Here is a 22,093-nt window from a genome sequence, read left to right as displayed (position 1 = left end):
ACACCCTAGAGCGACAGTGTCTCTGTCACTGAGGTCACAGGACCCTTCCATTGGGTTTGTTTCAGCAGTAGTAGTGCCACTCACCAGGGACCGGCAATGCAGGATTTGCACACACACCAAACTAAGTTTGCAAACTTCACGGTCTCTCTGCTTCATGCACAAAAATTTTTAACATGTGCTGCCTGCTTTGGAGCTACTGGAATTATGCAGCAATGGAGGACAAAATTATGTTGCAGTGTTGACTACATTATGCAGCAAAAAAACAGGCTGCAGCGTAATGCGGCACATTTTCAAATACTTAATTATTTTGACAGTGAGAAAGGTGACCAGTCAACCTTTGCAAAAGGCTCTCCACTTCGCAACAACACAAATTAATTTTTTTAAAACTTTTGATCGGTTTGAGTTACGCATTTTTTTTAAAAAAATTGGCAGATTATGCAGCAGAGGATGCATTATGTGGCAAATATGGCAGAGCCATAATTATGTGGAAAACATTTTTCAAACTAGGATATTTTGTCATTCATGCTTGAATTGTTCTTGTGGAAAAAGGGAGAAGTGCTGATGACAGAAACTGCATGGCTTGGAGACAAATGGCTTGTGATTCCACTTTTAAGCATATTTGGGACATTCTGTGATTGGAAACATATAACACTTTGTGAATGTATTTTAATGTCAATAACTCATATTAAACCATAAAAACACAAGCGTATCCATTTGTTGAATTAAATAACATAATAAGCTGTAACTGGCCAGCGAAATGCCAAACAAATACTAAAAATTGGCATGTTTTACTCTTTCTGGCCACACCTCTGACTCCGCTCACTGGCCCAAACCTCAGGTTATTCCCGCCCTCTGATTCTCCGACCACAGTTCCCTTACTCTTTTCCCCCACTTCCACCACTGTATTTGCCCCTTTTGTCAGTATGCCCCGTAGTCTCTCCCGCATACAACTGTATTTTGCACATGTTTTGACAAAATACGAAGAAGTTTGCTGCTGCCTGTTTTTAGAATTGTACAGGTCTGCGGGATTAGTGACTTAATGACAGTAATTTTAAAGTGTAATGGTATGAAAGTGTGTTTTGCCATATAGAAATTACTGTCTGTGATTTCCAAACGGCAAGCTGATTTCAGTGGCTCATAGTTCTAGTTGAATACCTAAGAAGTGAGGATGAATGATCTACCTATTCATGAATTTAGTTTTTTAAGTAGTAGATTTTAACTACTGTCTTAGTAGATTATAGAATATGAAGTATTAACTGTGTTGGCCACTAACTATTTTACCACCTATAATTATATTTTGCACATGCTATTTAAAAAATAAGAAGATGAGGTCCGTTATGCTTCATTATAGTTATATTTTACACATGCTTTTGAAAAAAAAAAAAGATGAGGTTCGCTATGCTTTGTCATCAGAATTATTATAAGCGCACTATATTATGGGTTTTATGAAAATAATTTTAAAATGTAACAATAAAGATACTATTATACTGAGGTAAATTATTGTTTTTGGTTTTAGAATGGTTTGCCCATAAGAAATGTGAAATGTTAGAGATGCATATGTATACAGTACTGAGGAATAATTTATTTTTACATGAATGGGGGTTTAAGTAATATGCATTATTAATTTGCATGAAATGTATGGAAATTGAATTGGTTATATTGCCTTATTTGCAGAATATCAAACTGTTAACCCTTTCGCTGCCAGGCCCCCCGCCCCCCTTCGACCCACTGGTGTGGCGCCCATTTTTTACTATTTAGGGTAGTTCTCACCTAGGCCCCCATACATTTTTGTTCACAAAAGGTATCAACGCCACATTTGCGTCCTTTTCTTCCAACATCCTGAGGATTCTAAAGGTACCCAGGGTTTGTGGATTCCTTTGGAGGGGACCGAGAAAATAGGCAAACTACAGCTACATTTTGGATTTGTTGGGAAAAATGTGTTGTAGAAGACAGCATCTGGTTGTTTCCCTGCAAATGGTATCAACTAAGGGTTTGTGGTGCTGAAATTACCATCTTCCCAGCTTTCAGTAACAGGCAGACTTTTGCCAGAAACCCAACATTCTCTACACAGTTTTGGTATTTTACTGGTACATAGCCACATTTTTCCAATTTTTTGTGCTTTCAACCTCCTTTCAGTTAGTGGTAGAAATGGGTATAAAACCAATAATGGGTCCCAGAAAGCTATGCATTTCTGAAAAGAAGACACAATTCTGAATTTAGCAAGGGGTTATATGTGTAGATTCTTCAAGGTTTTCCTATAGAGAGTAACAGTTTGAATAAATAAATATTGAAATTGAGTTGATAAAAACCCCAGCCATTTGTGCCTACATTTTTACCTGTAACTTTTTATAACTTTGCTAGATTATTTTAAAGCAATATAACATTACGTCTGTGGGACCCTTCTGGTTGTGGGGATTTACAGGACTTTTAGGTTCACCAAGAACCCGAGGTACCCAGAGCCATTAACTGTGCTGCACCTTGCAATGGTTTTTCATTGTGGTAAAATATAAAGAGTGAAAAATAGGTATCAAGGGAACCTATGTATTTCCAAAATGGGAACAAGATATGGAGTTTAGAAGCCGTAGTTATTTGCACATCTCTGAATTTGTTGGTAGCCATACTAGCATCTTAATGAATCTGAATTCATCTGAATAAATCTGGGCACTTGTTCTACTGTTCTGTGTTCCCCTAAGTCTACCGATAAAAACGGTACCTCACTTGTGTGGGTAAGTCTAGTGGCCGCGACAGGAATGGGTCAAAACGCAACATTAACACATGACATTTTTCCACTGAAAAACTGACCCTTTTTTTGCAATGTGCCTAGCTGTGGATTTTGATCCGTAGCTCAGCTGGCTCCTTAAGAAACCTAGCAAACCTGTAAATTTTTTAAAACTAGACACCCAGGGGAATCCAGGATGGGGTGACTTGTGTGGCTCTCACCAGGTTCTGTTCCCAGAATCCCTTGCAAACCTCAAAATGTGTAAATAAAAACACATTTTCCTCAAATTTCTGTGAAGGATAGTTCTGGAATCTGCATTAAGCCACGAACTCCCACCCACCCAGATTTTCCGCAGATCTTCCGATAAAAATGGTATCTCACTTGTGTGAATAGGCCTAGTGCTCGCGATACAAAAACAGCCCAAAACGCAACATGGACACATCACATGTTTACACAGAAAACGGACTCTTTTTTTGCAATGTGCCTAGCTGTGGATTTTGGAGCCTAGCTTAACCGGACACCTAGCAAACCTGTACATTTTTTAAAACTGGACACGCGGGGGAATCCAGGATGGGGTGATTAGTGTGCCTGTCACCAGGTTCTGTTACCCACAATCGCTTGCAAACCTCAAACTTTGTAAAACAACAAAAGAAATTTGCCGCACATTTTAGTGATGAAAAGTTCTGCAATCTGAAAGAAGCCACAAACATCCTCCCACCCAGAATTCCCCCACGTTTTCCAATAAATATTGTACCTCACTTGTGTGGGTAGGACTAGTGCCCGTGACAGGAAATTGCCCAAAACGCAATGTGGACACATCATTTTTTCCAATGAAAACTGATCCTTTTCTCGCAATGTGCCTTGCTGTGGATTTTGGACCCTAGCTCAACCGGCAAATAGGGAAACCTAGCAAACTTGTACATTTCTGAAAACTAGATACCCAGGGGAATCCAGGATGGGGTGACTTGTGTGGCTCTCACCAGGTTGTTACCCAGACTCCCTTGTAAACCTCAAACTTTGCACAAACAAAACACATTTTCTTCACACTTCTGTGTTGGAATGTACTGGAATCTGTGGGGAGCCACAAACATCCACTCACCCACCATTCCCCCAAGTCTCCCGATAAAAATTGTATCTCACTTGTGTGGGTAGGCCTAGTGCCCGTGACAGGAAATATCCCAAAACGCAACTTAGACACACCACATTTTCCCACAGAAAACTGACCTTTTTTTTGCAATGTGCCTAGCTGTGGCTTTTGGGGCCTAGCCCAGCCGGAACCTAGGGAAACGTAGCAAACCTGTACATTTTTTCAAAGTAGACACCCAGGGGAATTTAGGATGTGGTGACTTGTGTGGCTGTCACCAGGTTCTGTTATCCAGGATCCCTTTCAAACATCAAACTTTGTAAAAAAAAAGATATATATTTTCCGCACATTTCTGTGATGAAAAGTTCTGGAGTCTGCGAGGAGCCACAAAGCTCCTCGCACCCAGCATTCCCCCACGTTTTCCGGAAAAAATGGTACCTCACGTGTGGGTAGGTCTAGTGCCTGTGAGAGGAAACGGCCCAAAACGTAATGTGGGGACACAATTTTTGTCAAGTGTAAACTGACCCTTTTTCTCAATATGCCTAGCTGTGGATTCTGGATCCTAGTTTAGGAGGCACGTAGGGAAACTTAGCAAACCTGTACATTTTTGAAAAATAGACACCCAGGCAAATCCAGGATGGGGTGACTTGTGTGGCTCTCACCGGGTTCTGTTACCCAGAACCCCTTGCAAATGTCAAACTTTGTAAAAAAAAAAAAAAATCTCTCATAATTCTGTGATGGAAAGATCTGGAATCTGCGAGGAGCCTAAAATTTCACCAACCCAGCATTCCGCCAACTCACCCCATAAGAATGGCACCTCACTTGTATGGGTGTACCAAGTGCCCGCAACAGGAAATGGCCCAAAATGCAATGTGGACACATTTTTTTCAAGTGTAAACTGACCCTTTTTCGCACTGTGCCTAGCTGTGGATTTTGGATCCTAGTTCAGGAGGCACGTAGGGAAACTTAGCAAACTTGTATATTTTTTAAACCTAGCCACACAGGGGAATCCAGGATAGGGTGACTCTGCGACTCTCACCAGGTTCTGTTACCCATAATCCCTTGCAAACCTCAAAGTTTGTAAAACAAAAAAAAAACATTTTCCTCACATCTCTGTGATGGAATGTACTGGAGTCTGTGGGGAGCCACAGAGCTCCTCGCCCCGGCACTCCCCAACGTTTTCCGAAAAAAAATTGTACCTCACTTATGTGGGTGGGCCTAGTGCCCGCAACAGTAAAAGGCCCAAAACGCAATGTGGACACATCATTTTTTCCAGTGAAAACTGACCCTTTTTTCGCAATGTGTCTAGCTGTGAATTTTGGACCCTAGCTCAGCAGGCACGTGGGGAAACCTAGCAAACCTGTACATTTTTTAAAACTAGTCACGCAGGGGAATCCAGGATAGGGTGACTTGTGCAGCTCTCACCAGGTTCTGCTACCCAGAATTCCATGCAAACCTCAAACTTTGTAAAACAAAACCACATTTTCCTCATATTTCTGTGATGGAAAGTTCTGGAATCTGTGGGGAGGCACAAAATTCCAACAACCCAGCATTCCGCCAAGTCTCCCGATAACAATAGTACCTCACTTGTATGGGTGGGCATTATGCCTGCCACAGAAAATGGCCCACCACAAGGTGAATGGATACTCAGATGCCGAGAATGGGAAAGCACACAACACAGGAGTAAAAGTTCATATGAACCAGTAACTGAACTATAAAACGTTATAAAAATAAATACGTTTTAATGTGGTAGAGCGAAGCGTAAATGTGAATGAGGGGTTGGAAAATAGGAATAATTAATTTCATCCCACTGGACGGTAGTGTTAAGATTGCACACTCTGTTTAAGGTAGGAAAACGTTTGTAATACAAAATTGGGTAGGTATAAAAGAGGAGTAGAAGTTAATATGAAACCGTAACTGAACTAAAGAGTAAAACGTTTTCAAAGCAAAGTCGTTTTAATATGGTCGGGTGAAGAGTAAAGGTGCATGAGGGTTAGAAAAAGTAATCGTTGATTTCATCTCACTGGAAGGTAGTGTTAAGATTGCACACTGTTTAAGGTAGCAAGTAATACAAAATCGGGTAGGTATAACATGCATGTTTTATCATTTACACCCATTATCTTTTGTGTAAGGGAAGGAGTGTAAACAGACATGCATCCTAAGGACACAAGCTATACCCAAGACTACCATAAACTACTTTGTGCTTACTTTTTCCAGTTCAGTAAGAACATAATCTAAGCGCTGGGCCAGTCCCCAGGTCTCCCCGCGCCTGTAGTTTTTTTGTGTCCGTGTCTGACACGTCATTGATGGTTCTTGGATTATTTGGCTGGCCTTAATACAATGAACAATGATGAGGGACGACAAACAGGAGATGGTGGTGCAGTCATAGCCAGCTCAAACTTCAATACATTTTGGGATAATGTGAGATAGAAAGCGCTCCCTTACCAGCTGCTGCTGCACAGCCTCGTGCCGCTGCTTCAGGAGCTCCTCTGTTCTCTGGAGAACGCCGTGCTCTGCCTTCAGCTCCGCCAGCTCTTGGCGCTTCTTTTTGAACACTGTGCTCTTCCCACGGAGTTTACTCACATACCGTTTAAACTACAACAAAAAAACAAACACCCTGTAAGGATCGCTGCTTTCCCACTCAATGGAAGTGCAAGACAGGCCAAAATAAAACATGTTCAATTTACTGAGTAAATAATGCTACAGAAAAGTAAATCCTCTCAAAACAGGGGCAGTATTTTCTCTTCAAAATATGCAGTACAGGCCTTAGAATGCAAAAAATCCGCAATGAAACTAATCAAAACAGAACCAAGGTAGGAATTCCATAATATTGAGGGGTGCAGCGGTACCAATATCCAGTGCTTAATTTCTAAAATATGAAGTGCAGGTGCTCACATTTTTTAAAAGAGGCCACACCCACTTTCCCAGCTCCGCCCACGTCCTACAGTGGCTCCACCCACTTCCTTATTGACTCCACCCACTCCCACAAGCCTTAACACATTAGAATCACCTCCTCACTTCTTCTGTTCCGCAAGAAGCTGAAGGTCTGGCTCTTCACAAAAGCACCTCACACCTACACACCTGCCCAAGCCCCGGGATACGCTCCTGGGTGATTAGTGCGCTATACAAATCAATCTAACATAACATAATATAACATTTAGGAAGCCTATGACAACAACTTAATAGTGAACTCAAATTAGAGAATGTGTGTAAATCTCAAAATGCAGCTTTAGAAAATGCCTAGAGGCAGCTTTGCAAATGAAAGAAAATGCGCTTGTACTGTGCTGTTTAAAAGAAAGGAAGAAGGAAGGAATACATTAAAGAAGGCAGAAACAAATGCAGGCAGGAAGAGGAGCACTGGAGTAAGGGAAGAAATAAGTAATGGATGAAAGAAGAGGGAAATAAGAAAAGAATGTGAAAGGAAGAAATGAAGGGATAGAGGGAGAAACACACTATGTATGTTTATTAAGCACATATTCACTAGAGGGGGCCTTGACACCAAATAAAAAATTTTGTTATCCAGCTCAATTGCACTAATGTTATCTCAAGATGAAAGACTGAGTGGCCACACTAAGATTTAAATTTATGACCCTGAGATGGAAAACAGATTCCTGGAGTGGATATAAACACATGTGCAAGAAGGAAAACATTAAAAGGGAGAGTGAGGGAGGTGGAGAGGTCCAAAGGCAAAGATAGATACAGTAGAGAAAGAATGTGAAGAGAAATCTGGAAAGCAGAGATTGAGATTGCAAGATTGGAGTGGAACGTGATGAGAAGGAAAAGTGAAAAGAGGAGAACGGCAAGGAAAGAAGAGCGGACAGCGGGGAGCGTGTGAGAGTAGAGTGGAAGGGAAAGATGGAAAGGTGAACAATGAAAAGCATTTAATGAGGGGAGGTGGCGATTAAGAGAGAACGTGGATGACAGGCAGAAAGTGAAGGAAGATTGGAGAGAAGGGAAGGAGTGAGTTTTGAAGCGGAGGAAGAAAAGCAGATACGGAGGGAGAGCAAGAAAAGAGTACACCTCTGCTTTATTAAATATATAGTAATAAATTATGTAAAGTTGAGGGGTGACAGGAGTATATCATTCTTGGCCTATCTCATCAATGCATAGCAGTGTTGTCCAAGACACACAATAGCGATTCTTTAACTGTGTTAAGTTTTATGCCATCAAAAGATGTTTTGTGCCATCACAATAGGTATCTCTGATAAAACATAATAAAGTGTCAGTTATACCACTGGGATTACATTTTAATGGAGAACCATGCTCTCATGCTTCAAACAAATAGTTCTATTACATGATCAGGCTATAAGTTGCAAGATCCCACTGCCACCTATTTTCAAATGAAGTCAGGCATTCAACTCCATTCAGAGAGGCTTCCACACACACTTTTTAACTAATAAAGCACAAAATTCAACTGAGTCTGCTGCCGGTGCGATATTAGGACTGCAATTTATGATCAGCGAGTAACAAAAGGAAGTCTGACAAATAGAGAAACCCACTGAGCTATTCACATGAATACAGTTCTGTCATCTGCATGGTACATGTTCTACATTACCCCTCTGCGCTACTGTCAAAACTACAACTAGACAAAACGCTGATCTCTCGCCATCAGGGACATAAGTCTGTAAGTATGCAGCAGGGGTTTACAGGACATGGGTCTTTGGAGGTGAAGAGATGGTGTGGGGCGATAGATCTCAGCAGGCTCGTGGGCGTGGGGAGAAGGTACAGAGCGCCCAACACAGCCTAGCCCCTCTGATAGCACATTTTGAATCAATGCTATTTTTCTACAGGTCGAAGCTGAGAAAATTCCCCATGTATCCACTCTCTGGTTGAGGCGAATAGGGAAAGCCTCTTGGTTTGAGTGGCCAAGACTGAGAAGGGCTTCGCGGTCTCATGTGCAAACTCTTAAAGTATGGATACTCAGACTAGCCCAGTGCAGGCTTTAATTCAAAGCGATGGTGAGGCAGGGTGCTGTGAGAGCAAGGGCGGGAGCCAAGGGGCACCGTACCAGGAGTGAGTGAGTGCTGTGGCAGCGAGGGGTATTGTGATATGGAGGGGAAGGGGACTGTAAGTAGAGGGGCAGTAAGATATAGGTAAGAAAGGCACTGTGGAGAGAGGGACACTGTGATAGCGGGAGAAGGCCACCATGGAGAAAGGGCCACTGTCGGAGGTAGTGGTGTGGCACAGTCACAGTGGCAGGGCGCTTGTGGCTGAAAGGGTGCCCATTGCAGAAGGGAGAGGGCGGGAGTGATAGGGACGAGATGGTACTGGGACAGGTAGGAGCAAAGTACTAATACTCTGACTGGCAGGAAGAATCGTTTTCACTTTCGGACCACCCTCAGCTGCTTCTCGTATTTTGTTATTACGCTGCAAGGCCTTGTCTGGGCTCCTGAGGCAGGCAGTTACTGGGCTGCTGGCTGCTTCCTGCGGGTGCCGCTGTGCAGGAGTTTATCAATGATGTCCCACAGCCAAGCACCATTCTGTCACTCTGTTACCTGTAGGATAACAGTTACGTGTAAAATAACGAACGCACAACTCACCTAACCTTGCAGCTACGGCTACACTGGAAAGCGCAGACTGCTGGCTGGCGCCACTGAAATTATGCTCCCAGTTCGTGCAGTTTATACTGAGCATGACAACACACTCACCCTTCCCCCACCCTAAAGACCAGGCACTGGCGCGGGCCAAAGCAAGCACACTAGCAGCATGCACCAAATCTGAACGTGTGGCTGCACAAGCCTCGCTCCGAGGCTGGGGCGTTTTAATGGCCTCTGCACAGTGCTGACTGTGCATGGGAGAAAAATTCAATAGACCTGGCCCTGAGAAATAGGTGCCGGTGTTCAGCACCGGAAAGTACTTGCACAAATTAATCACTGGGAGGTACGCCTCATCAGATAGGCCTGCTGTGCATTTGGACCCAAGCCCATGCTGCACCATTATATTGGTAAGGTTCCCAAAACATATTTTCTTTTTGAGTGATTATAGATCCGATTTTCATTGTTTAAACAAGCATTTACAATGCAATGGTCTCGGCATTGTTAAAGTTAGAGCTATTGGCATTGCTCATGACATTATTTTTGGTTTAAAAACATCTCTCTCTCTCTCACAAAAAAAAGACTTATTTTGGTGACAGAGACAGATGTTTTAAAAACAAAAATAATGTCATGAGCAATGCCAATAGCTCAAACTTTAACAATGCCGAGACCATTGCATTGTAAATGCTTGTTATGTCTCGCGAGCGAGACTGCGCAAGCGCAGCCATCGCTAGCCGAGACCTAAAAAGGGGGGGGGGGGGGGGGGCTTGGAGAGAAGCATTATTAATAGTGGGTCCACTCTACTGATAAATCATATGAGCCTGGACAGTGTAGGCGACAATCTTTAATACTACTCACTCCCTTATTTTGATACAGGAACCTGCGATCAGACATGGTTAACAAGTGTGAAAAAAATGAAGTTATACTATCACAGTAGTCTTTTCTTGCCGAATAATTTAGTCAACCATGCCGCATAATTTAGTTTGTCTCCAACCACAAAATACTAGTGGCCCTACTCAACCAAACCGCCAAAACAGAATATTTAGGAGGAGGGGGACTTGAAATGCAGTACACTAAACAAAACGAGCAGTTATCTGGCCAAAGCCAACAGAGTAAAACATGACAATTTCAAATTAAGACGAACCCAAACGTGTTGTTCCATGAAGTGTTGACTCTGTACATAACAGATGTTTGTCTGAACTGCAGCCTCATTAGTATCCACATATTACCTGTACGCAAGTTATCCTACCACTCCTTACATGCTGATAAATTAAAGTTCTCCTCAGCCAAAACAGAGAACATAAGTGCCATCGCCACTATCAGACCTTCTCCTCCTAGACCATGTGCCCGCCAAGTCGCATCCATTCTCTCACGGTCTTAGGCCCCGCGATTATCTTTCACAGGTTGTAATTGCCTGCAAACTCTGCTGCCCACTCGTTTGATATGGGATATGACGCCAGTTAAGGGGCTCCCAACACCTGCTCGCATAATAGGGTGTCACTAGCCAATTTAATATCCCTTCTATGAATGTTTAAACTGTTTCCATCCTCTCGCTTTCAAATGGTTAACACCACCGCCCTTGCCCCACCAGCGCCTCCATTCTGCCACCTCACAAACTGCCCCAATCCTCTCGCTCCACAGTAAGGCCCACTCTCCTTTGACCGATTCTGTCCTGCGAGGTTCCCTCCACCCAAAGGCCTCCGGAGGTACCGGTACCAAGCTCCCATCCTCTACAAAGCCTGTGACTCTTTCTGGGGTTCTTACTTGTCCTTCTCGGTACCGAAGATTGATGCAAGATACTCCGCCATGTTCTGTTGTTGCTCCGCACCGCCGCCGCCGAAAACGAAACGACTTCCGGCCTCTGGTAGCCGTCACAAAATCGACCAAACGTCACTTCCGCTAGATAGTTTTACTCTGCGCATTGAATTGTGGGTAACGCAGTTAACGCCATTCGGGTAGAGAGGTTTTATTATACCAACGTTATAAGGAACTACAAGTACCAGAATGCATATTCCCGAATACAGTTCGGCCTAGCTCCCTTCGTGCACCGTCCCGATGCGCGTTTCCGTCTACCCGGAAGTGGCTTTCCGTGCTGGTGCGCACTAAGAAGAGGCCGAGGAAGGAAGGAAGGGATCGTCTGATGGTGAGTGAGTCCTGAAAGAGGTTCTGTCTGTCCCGGCGTATTCCGCTCTCTCGCTTTCCGATAACGTCCTGTCCCCTGAGGGGGAGGAGGCAGGGAGAGAAACAGTGAAGAGGGCCAGGAAGGGAGCAACGGAGGGGGCAGAATTAGATTGGACGGCGATGGGGGGGGGGGGTTCGGGGGACGGTAGAACGGGAAAGGCAGAAGGGGACATTTTATGGGTCATTAGATAGCGTGTGTGCGCGGGAGCAACGCCGGGGCACCACCACCTTTCTCCGAGGCACAGCAAAAATGCCTCGGAGAAAGGGAGCCTCATTTTCGGATTTGGGGGCGTGTTTTGCTGTTGTCTCCTCCCTGAGACTTCTTGCAAAAAACACGCCCCCCGATCCGAAAAGGACGGGGCTTCAACGGAGTGACTGGACCTCTTCTCCAGTGGCTGGCCAGCATTTAAGAGGCCAGCCAATGGAGAACAGGAGAGAAGAGGGGCGGGTGCAAGCCCCTCTTCTCAAAGTCACTCCAACTCATTAAATCTCGGAGCGAGACTGCGCAAGCGCAGCCTTTCGCAGCCGAGACCTAAAAATGATGAATGACTTCAAATTTGTTTTAGTGCATTGATGCGTATTTCTCGTTCACTGCCATTGGCCGGTTCTTATTCATACAATGCTTAGAAAGCACATTAAAAGGCTTTCCATGGCATCTTTTTAAACTACATACATGAATTTCCATTTCCATCCTTTACATATAGCATTTTGTTCAGGAAACAGAACTTGAGTTGACATCTTCCTTTATCTCTAGTTGTACATTCTACGCCGACAGCCCAATAGCAGCAAATGTTATTATTCTGAGCAATGTATTGAAGATCCGCTTGACTCGAGGCTAGGTCGGGCACAAAGGGAATTGGGACACCTGAGCGCATTTGCTTCCAAATGTTTTTATAGCGTATAAATACATCATTTAATTTTTAGTGGCGCCAAGCTGGCTAGTTTTACTTTTATGAATAATATAAAAACAAGTTCCTCCATGTGTGCATCTGTGTCGCTATTTTATAGCAATTTGACCTGTTTGCTGGCATTTTATTTACTCCACACATGCATCCTGGAAATACTTTTCTTTTAAAAATTCACATGACAAATGTAACTGAACAAACTGAAGACACGAATCCTCAGAATGGAATGTGCTATTTATTACCATTGCTGAGCATGGCGAGGTCCTGACGAGAGACACGCATCTGACACACCCTTCGACTCATCAACAAATCTATAACAGCTCTAGAAAAAACTATCAACTTTCATCTTCCCTTCTCAACATCAATCTCCTCCAGGACACAACTTCTTTCAGGGCAATAAAGAGACACCTGCACTTGCAGACTTCAGAACAATTCAATAGACCCGGCCCTGAGAAATAGGTGCCGGTGCTCAGCACCGGAAAGCACCGGCACAAATTAAGCACTGCCAATATCAGTTCCTGGTGCTCTCCGACTTCGGGATTTTTGTATACAATAACAGTTCTAATGTTACAGTAACCATGTATCACAGAGGCTCCCAATATCTGAAGAAGGCTCATATAAAAAGGCCATCTTGAATACCTATAATTGGTGTTTGTTAGCAATGCAGCCTGGGTAAATAGAACTGCTTTTCTTTCTCTCCACTGGGTGGCCTCTTTAACAAGCATTGGAAAAGCCAATAGGTGTCACCTTAGGGACCTATTGGATTTGCCAATTATTTCTATCCATGCTGTGTAGCATGGCTAGAAAAAAACTTCAGAAGCGACCGTTTGTGACATTTCGTAAACGCATACACCATGCTTGCGAGCACCTACAAAATTACGGGGATGTGTTTTGTTTCTTAATAGTAAACCAATCCTTGTTGTATCACTAACTAAAAAGAAAAAACTTTTTTTTTATTTTTTATGCGGGTCGGCAAAGCAACAGTGGCAGCAGTAACATGGGGCAGAGGGACGGGCTGCTGAGAGGGGGAAGAAGCAACACAAGTAGGAAAAGGAATAAGTAGGGTCAGGTGTGGGAAAAGCAGATGGCAAAGAGGGACTGAACGCTTTGGAGGAGCAAATGAGCAAAAGAGAGGAACATGAAGCAGGTGGGGGAATGCCAACAGCTGAGAAAGCAACCTGGGCTACGGGAGTACATAAGAGTGAGCGCAACAAGGAGGGGGCAGGAGGATGGGCAACAGATAGCAACACGGAATGCAGGGGGCGAGACATACACAAGGAAGGCAGCTCGAAAACACATGCACTTCCATGGTATGCTTAACCCAAATGAAAAAAGTAGTACTTGACAGGCAAGCATTGGAAGCATAGAAACCAGCCAATCTAAAGATATGGCAAAGAAGCAATGCTCCATTGGGAGGAACAAACACAAGACTAATGGGCTCGGCGACAAATAAGAACAAGGCAAATGAGAGTGACAAGAAAGCCAACCAATGGTAGGTAATGGGCAGCCTCCAAGCCCCCGTATGTTCTTGGTAAGCCACAAGATTTCTTGCAATAGACAGCGCATGCCCTATCTAGTAAGCGAAACCTAAAAATGGCTTAAGGTTAAAACTTACTTAAAACAAGCTTTGGCAAAGCTAGTATGTCTAGCGTTGACTGGCAGTCTTTTTCACTTTGCCAATGCTGTTTTTGTTAACTCATCATTTCTGCATTTATGTTATTGTTACAGCAGCTACTTGGCCCTCGCCAATATAAAAAAAATGGCTAAAACAAAAATAATCTTTAGGTCTCAAAAATGCACATTTCCATATTATCCTTTTGCATAAAGGGTTCCAATTTTGTGTGTGGATGTGCGTGCTGTGAAAGAGCAGAATGTGCTCACTCACAGTGAAGTTGGTAAATGGTAACTATTCACTATATATAGATAGACAGACGGAGAGACAGACATATAGGTAGATAGATATAACAAATTGCAGTACAATCAAAAGGTCTTGGCTAATACCAGACCTAAACAGGAAACCTGCCTGACATTCACTTTAGATTCATACAAGTCAGAATTACAATGGCAGATGGGCAATTATATAAAAACTGCTACGCCACGAAAGTGAAAACCAACCAAAGTCAAAGTTTTTTATTATGATTTGGAACTCAAAGAGGTCCACATAAAATAATACAAAATGTAATAAAAACAGTTCAGACGATATATAATATACAGAATTGTAAAATACACAAAGATATCATTCAGTGTACAAACATACTCCACTTTGATAAAATGCCCCAGAGACAGATAAAGTGCAAATGTGCAATTGAATCAATGAGAAAACTGTTCTTCAAGAATACAGGAAACTATCCAAGCATAATTAAAAAAAAAATAAACAAATAAATAGTGCAAAAATATTTTACAGTGCAACACTAATACAGTACTTCTACTTAATACAGTGCAATAGTGCTGTGCAAAATGTTGTGATCTTAAAAGATATATTCCACAAATGCGGAACCAAATGCAGCTAAAATAGAATTACAACATACAGACATATTTAAAAAATATTTAAGATTTTTTTTTTTAAATGTAAAAATTTGAGAACAGAATATTTCTGAAGGTGGTGCAAGAAAACATTTCCGGGCCTCCTCTGCTGAAGTAATATTATACTTTAAAAACAACGGTCTTAACAACTGACCTTGTAATGAATGAGGAGAGGACAGACAAATAACACATGATTTAAATCTTGGACATAATTCCCATAAATGTCACAAAGACTCTCGTCCCTAGGTAATCCTTCGCATGCTCCAGTAATAATTCGTAGTGGAAACAAATTTAGCCTTAACAGCAGAATAGTACTGTGCACACCATGTGGAAGGTTCCATAGAATGTACCGTTGTTTTTTTTTTGTTTTTCTTAACAAATTCTACTCTCCACTACTGTGTCATTCATGACATCCTTAGTCAACAGTGTAATACCCTTTCCCGACTAACTTCAAAAATTGATTTCTTAATCATATTTTTCAAAATAGGCTTTGGGAGGGATGCCACCTCACTCTGACCAATTCCAAACATATCCAAAGCTTTCATATAATTTGAGAAGGCAGCACTTCTTCACTTGAGACAATGAAAGATTTCATTTTTTGATGCAGCCTGTATAAACCCTGAGTCACTATGCAATATTTTATTCTCCCACCTTAAAACTTCTACCATTGTAAACACATTCATAGAAAGGAGACCAAATTCAAGCCAGAGTGCCGAAGGAATAGCTGAAAAATTTAAATTACATATTTGGCAGCAGATGTTCCCTTCAACCTCCTAGAAAAAGGACCAATACCGCTCTTCCATTACTTCACAGGCATAACTCAATGAAGTGGAATTTTAATCTTGTATACCGCCAAAACATGGGCAAAATGCCTTTGCTCAAAACACTTGTAAAGCCTGTGAATGGCTGAGGCCTGGGACAATGCCCTGCTTCTACACTGACTCATATGACACTATTCAAGCAGTTACTAGAAAAGAATCTACCTAGATATGGGTACTGCTTTACGACTTTTAACTTGTCTTTCCCCAAAAACCAGTGCAAATTCTTCCTAACTCTGCACCTGAGACCTAAAAACCATAACTTTGCTCTTGGAGATGTTTATTTTTAGGCAATGCTCATCAGCATAGTTTCCATGCTCTAAAAGACGTCTCTGTAGTCCTATAAGGATTAAATCTAGCAAAACATCATCATCAGCGTAGAGATGACAACCAACATTCATTGTTCCTAATTTAGGAGGGTCCCTCTTATACTGTCCAACTCTGCTAGTCATGAATATAAAGGGAAAAAATAATGGGCTCAAGTAAGCACCCCTGATTTAGCCCATCATATGTCTCTACTTTACTGGACAGACCCTGGTTCCCTCCCAACAGGACCAGAGTCCATGTCAAAGAATGCAAAGCAACAATTAACTTCAGTAAGTGCATGGGGATCTCCAACACAACCAATTTCCTCCACAGTGTCCCACAATCAACCCTGTTGTACGCTGTGGAGAAATCTATAAAGTTAGATCATAAAGCCATACCCTTACCAACAGGATACTTTTCAATCAGCGTTTGGAGGGCCGTGATGTTTTCTAAGGTACCACATTGCTTACGAAAACTATCCTGCTCCGTAGGAACGAGGTTATTACCAAATGCCCAATCCTGAAGGTGAGAAGAACACTCTTTGCATTATTGGATGCGATTGGGAAATTGTATGCCATCTGCCTGAAGTTGGCGGGAGAGGTTTTAGGACCCTTTTTATATAGAGGCGCTATTAACTCTTCCTTTCCAAGAAGACGGTATAGTCCCATTCAAGTAACAATATTGAAACACCTGGCTCAAAAAAAGAGCCCATGCTCTTGTTTGATAAGATATATTGGGAGTTCATCTGGTCCCATCACCCCGGAATACCTTGCACCATTATTAAAACTCTCTATCTCCTCACAGGAAGGAGGGCCATGTACATTGAATAAGGGAGACTCAACACTTGACTCCAACTGAAACTCCAAACTAGAATTAGATGCATATATATAGCTGCAAAATATACTGGGTCCACTCTGCATTAGAAATTAAAATGGCCTCGGCCTTGATTTTAGAACCACAGCATTCAGCTATTAAGGACCAAAATGTATGCATGTCAGAAGAAAACGCAACTTCTCTCAGTTTAATCAATTTCTGGTCCTCCTTCCTCCTACGTTCAGACACCTTCAGTCTTGTTCTCACCCGCTTCAACCAGTCAATTTACCTTTTCCTCAGTAGCGGTGGCTGCTTAAATTGTTCCCTTATTAGGGAATTTAATTCACGATTTACCTTTTTTACCCCCAGGTAGTAACCACCAATGGTTTAACACTGGTAGCTGGTTTCTTACCCCCACAAGATTGATACAGAGAAAGCTGCTTTTCAAACCAGGCAATATGGTTTCTCTCATGAAGGGCCCAAGCTCGCTTTTTTGACATGTACGGTCAAATTCATCATATTATTGTTTGCCCAAAAAGTATGGTCATTTGCTTTATTATAGACAATAGAATCATTTCTAGAATTCCAGGAGTCAAGCGCCTTGAGTTCTAAATCAATGACCACTGAGAGAATCCTATGATCACTCTAATCCGTCCTCAATATCTCAAGCTGTGTACAAGCACCAAACATTTGAAAGCATACCACCATATAGTGAATTAGTGATTGCCCTCAAGTGGAGTGAAAAGTGAAGGAGGCTGGAGAATCCTCTGAGAATCTGCCATTTAAAGCAACAACATCGTAGGTTTTCAGACAATCCAAAAAGCACAAGCACCACCTATCTGATCTAATGTTACCAGGTAAAATTGCCTCTGGGATACTCCACACCGCATCTAACTCTAAATTTCCTAATGTCAAAGAGAAACAATTCCAAATTTTAGCATTAAAATCACCCACCATAATTATCAGTATGCATTCTTCCGAGATGCTAATGTTATGTACAAAAACAAAACATGGAGAGGATGTAGCCTTACGGCTAGAGCGGTCGACCTCGAAGCTGGGGAACCGGGTTCGAATCTTGGCAACGACACTCAACATCCTGCAATTATGGGCAATTCACTTAATCTCCACATGCCTAACAAAAGTTAATGTGTCCTTGTGTAACGAAACTGGTGCTCATGTAAAGCGCTCGGATACCGGATATCTTCAGGTCTTGTTCGTGCTATATAAATATATATATTTTTTAAACTAAGGAGTCAGACGACCTCCCAGGAGGAATATAAACATTTACCAGAAAAAAAGATGTATACGATCCTCCTATTACATTGCACTAGGCTAACTTTACACAAATGCAGAGATTTAAAGGATGGACAAACGCCATGAGATTCCAATTTATACTGCTACTAAGTAAAATAGCTATACCTCCACTGGCGTGACCATTTGCCATAGGTTTTGCTGCACAAGAAAATATAAAATAATTCTCATATTTAGAATCAGAACAAATCCAAGATTCCTGTAAGCAATTTATCATTGGACGAAAACGCATTAACAAGTTTAGCTTGGAATTAGACTTCCCAAGCCAGCCATATTCCAAGAAAGAATTTTACGCAAGGGACTACCTCTGCAACATTGGAAGTTTTATGGTTTTTGTTGAAGCCTTCAATGCACGGCTACCCAACTCCAGGGAGCTAGCTCATCTCCCTGTCTGGATTCCACCACCCACTGATCCTCATGTCCCACAATATTTATAACTTTCCTTCCGGTGCCTCTACCAATAGACATTGTAATACCACTACTACATGCATCTCTAATGGTCTCCTGGATTCCCACTCTATTACTATCTAACTTACAGTCTATGTTCACTTCAAACGGGAAGGCATCAATACCTTTTTTCAGGAAGTGGTCCACAATAGCCAGGATTAACATTACAACAACCCAAGAATTGAATGTGAGCCTAGAACTCAGAAGTGGGCTTAGGGGATCCAAGAACACCCGATCAATATCTCTACTTGACACCAGGTACACATCCTCAATTTCTAATAAAAGCTGCAGGATTCAGCGGGCCCAATTCTCTGTCAAAAATGGCCAGGACCAAGTCCCTTGACTAGATTATTATTCCACAGCAATTCCGCCTTGCTCCAGCCCCTGATTTAAGTGATTGTGCTGGTGGAAAAAACGGAGGGGCCTCCCTTTTGAGAGTCCTCACAAATTTAGGAGCAGTACGTAAAGAAAAAGAATCCCCACCACAGAAAACTGGGGGAAATCTTTCAGAGATCCACCCAGCCTCTTGAGGAACTACATGATCATCCACATCTATGCTCACTGATTCATCAATTCCATTCCCAGCATTATTCTTCACCATACCCATGTTCGAAAAACCTCAGTTATTATGGGCGGTCACCCCTATATTCGCGAGCCCCTTCTCTGTCCGATAACAGCCTAGAGTTGGTACTTCGGATATTTTAGGTAACCGGAGCATACTAATTACTTATTTCTGGTGACTCAAACCCTCGACCTGTATGAAGGACAGCATTCATCAGCTCTTCTTCTAATTTTTGAGGCTGAATAATCGGAGTGGCTCTTCAAGGGTGTTAGAAAGCCTATGTTTTTTGACTTGCACTTCGTAATGCGCAACATCCTTTTCTTTTTTCCCTTTTTGCGCTTTCCCGTGTTACAACCCGGAGAGCAGGCCCCCTTCACAGGAGAAACATCATCTTGTTTAGGCGTTGATGGTTTAGCACAAGGAGGGTCATCCTGCAAAACTACATCCCCAGGGGTAACAGGAACCCCGCTTTTAAAAATTGGAAAAATGAAAAGAGGATTCTCCAATACAGATACATTTTATCTCCTGGTAAACGGGTTGAGAAAGAAGAACAGGGCAGACTGACAATCTCCTTAGTGGCCTCTAAAATACACTTCGGTTGCCCAAGAGGAGTGGCCCCTAGTCCATCATAGTCACCTGCCTGTATTCCAACTTCTACCACCCCATCTATTGTCGCTATATTAGTCTGGAAGGCTGAGATTACATTTCAATGACCCTTTCTTCCTTCTTTTAACATAAGCCAAAAGAAGAGAGGTGCTGCAAGTAAAATGGGGGACAACATATCCAGCACATGATCAGAGTTGGCAACTGATCAATCCAACAAGGCTAAAATCGTCCTAGGATAGGACCTTCTCCACAGAGAATAAAATATCGGAGTGGGACCTCCCGCCCACCTGCCCTCTCCAAGTTCAATGACTGCACGAGGACTTGAGCCCCTGTGGATGCAGATAGATCACAATCCAGTGAGTCCATTGACCATAATAGAGAGATCTTCGAAGCTGCCGTACTGCTATACAAAGTCGGGACTGGTGGACTGCTAGGTAGGCAGCACAGAGGCAGGCTCAAGATCATGTCTGAGGCAATAGGTGATTATAACTTGGCCTCCCTAATTAGATTTTTCTCTATAAGGGCAGAGAACAGTTCTCAAATGTACCAGGGACACCGCTACACACATCGTCAGAGAGTTCACCATGAATCACTCGAAAGGTCGTTTTACAGAGCGACATTCCTGACGCAGGAGAAACATTTTGACCACTGGTTAGGGCCACATGACTATTAGGCCCAGACTCTGATTCCAACTGGATACCACCAGTATTTGTCTCAGCAACAGCCTCTATGACCTCTATATCCATTTGTTCCGCTGCTTCCACAGGGCGACATGACTTGCTGGACTGACTTAGATGATGAGAGATGGACCGCACTGGACTGTGGACAAATCGATTAATCTGACATGAAATAATGCCCTAGGGCAAAGCTGTAACTAAACTCAAATCGCCTTCTTTATTTATGCCTGAAGACATCTCCAAATCCTTATTTCTTGCTTCTCTTCCCCTCTTTGAGAACAGGGGCAACACGAGGGATTAGACTTCAGGAGAGACAAATGGGACTGAGGCTCCTTAAGGTGAATAGTTTTTTTTTTGTTTTTAAAGGTTTGGGAGAGGTAATGTGGCTAGCAGTTGGGACGGAAGAGCCAGTTAAAGGACCAGAGTGCAGGAACTTAGATGGCATCTTATAAGAAACACTTGTCCACAGATGTCACAGACATCCGATGCCTGCTTTCCCACTTCCCTCTTCCCTGCAACTCCACAGATTGGCAATAACCCCCTATCTAGAGGGTGAAGCAAGGGCCAACAAAGTAAATAGTGATGTGTGCAGCAGGGAGGAGAGCCCCTTCGGAGGCACAAGCCGCACCAGCCAAATGCTGGCCGCCTCTGCACCACCGAGGAGGCCTGTGGCCTAGGCCTCCCCAGCACACTACAACCAATACCATCTTTTGTAGTGTCTCTGTGGTATCTTTGTGGTGTCTTGCATCTGATGAAGAGCATGCTGGGGGACAGAGTCCCCAGTCCCACCCCATCAAGGTAACCACAGCCAGGCAGGGTCTGATATGGTCTAATATGGTCCTCAAATGGCCCGTTTTGCACACAAATCTCTGAGCACGTTTTATGGAGCAGGGCTATTTACTGTTCAAAGAAATACCGTTGCGCCGTGAGCACATCGGCTTGCGGTATCGTTTGAAGTACCGAGCAGGCTGCGTGAGCCGCGCACAACCTGAGCGCGATGTGTCAACGTGCGCCGCGGGAACAGTCTGTTCCTTGAGGGCAGCATTAGGCTGAGTGACGTTACGGTTTCGTGCGTGACGGCCATTTTGAAGAAGTTGTGCTGAGCAATACTGATCGCCTGAAGCTAGTGCTCGGCCATCTGTGTAAAGTACGCACGAGCATTAGCTTCCCAACTGCTAAAATAGCTGCTTCTGTCAGCCGGCAGTGAGCAAGTCAGTAGAATTAGAAGGTGTTATAAAGATCGGAGCCTGTAGTTTTGTGGTGAACGGAGGTAGGAGTTAGTTTTGTTTGAAATAGTAAGGATATTTAGGGTTTAAAGAGAATTAAAACAATGTAAAAAAGAATAAAATAGGGACATAAGAAAGGAAAAGTAAGTATTATTTTAAGAGGATAAAAAAGAATTATCCCCCAAAAAAAGAAAGTTTTTATTGAGATGATTTCAAGTTTTTGGTTATTATGAAAGTAAATGAGCGACCACAAACCTCTGGTTCGGGTGATGCCAACCAGAGGAAAACTGTGCAGGAAGAAGTGAAGGAGGTCTTGCAGAGCCTTTTAAGAAGGAAAAGAAGAGCAGTGGAGTCAGAGGATGAGTATTGGTCTATGGAAGA

General features: G+C 42.9%; 1 protein-coding gene across 2 annotated transcripts in view; it reads right to left on the bottom strand.

The window, feature by feature from the left end:
* IFT81 (intraflagellar transport 81) overlaps positions 1–22,093 on the bottom strand; it is an 872,384-nt gene that overhangs the window by 386,646 nt on the left and 463,645 nt on the right. For both annotated transcript variants that reach the window (XM_085633362.1, XM_085633363.1), the window contains exon 12: positions 6,249–6,398. In XM_085633362.1, coding sequence (XP_085489488.1) covers positions 6,249–6,398 — 150 coding nt within the window. The remainder of the gene's footprint in view (positions 1–6,248; positions 6,399–22,093) is intronic.

Source organism: Triturus cristatus, chromosome 11 (assembly GCF_964204655.1).
Source record: "Triturus cristatus chromosome 11, aTriCri1.1, whole genome shotgun sequence".
Lineage (NCBI taxonomy): Eukaryota > Metazoa > Chordata > Amphibia > Caudata > Salamandridae > Triturus > Triturus cristatus.
This window is presented reverse-complemented; position numbering and strand designations above follow the sequence as displayed.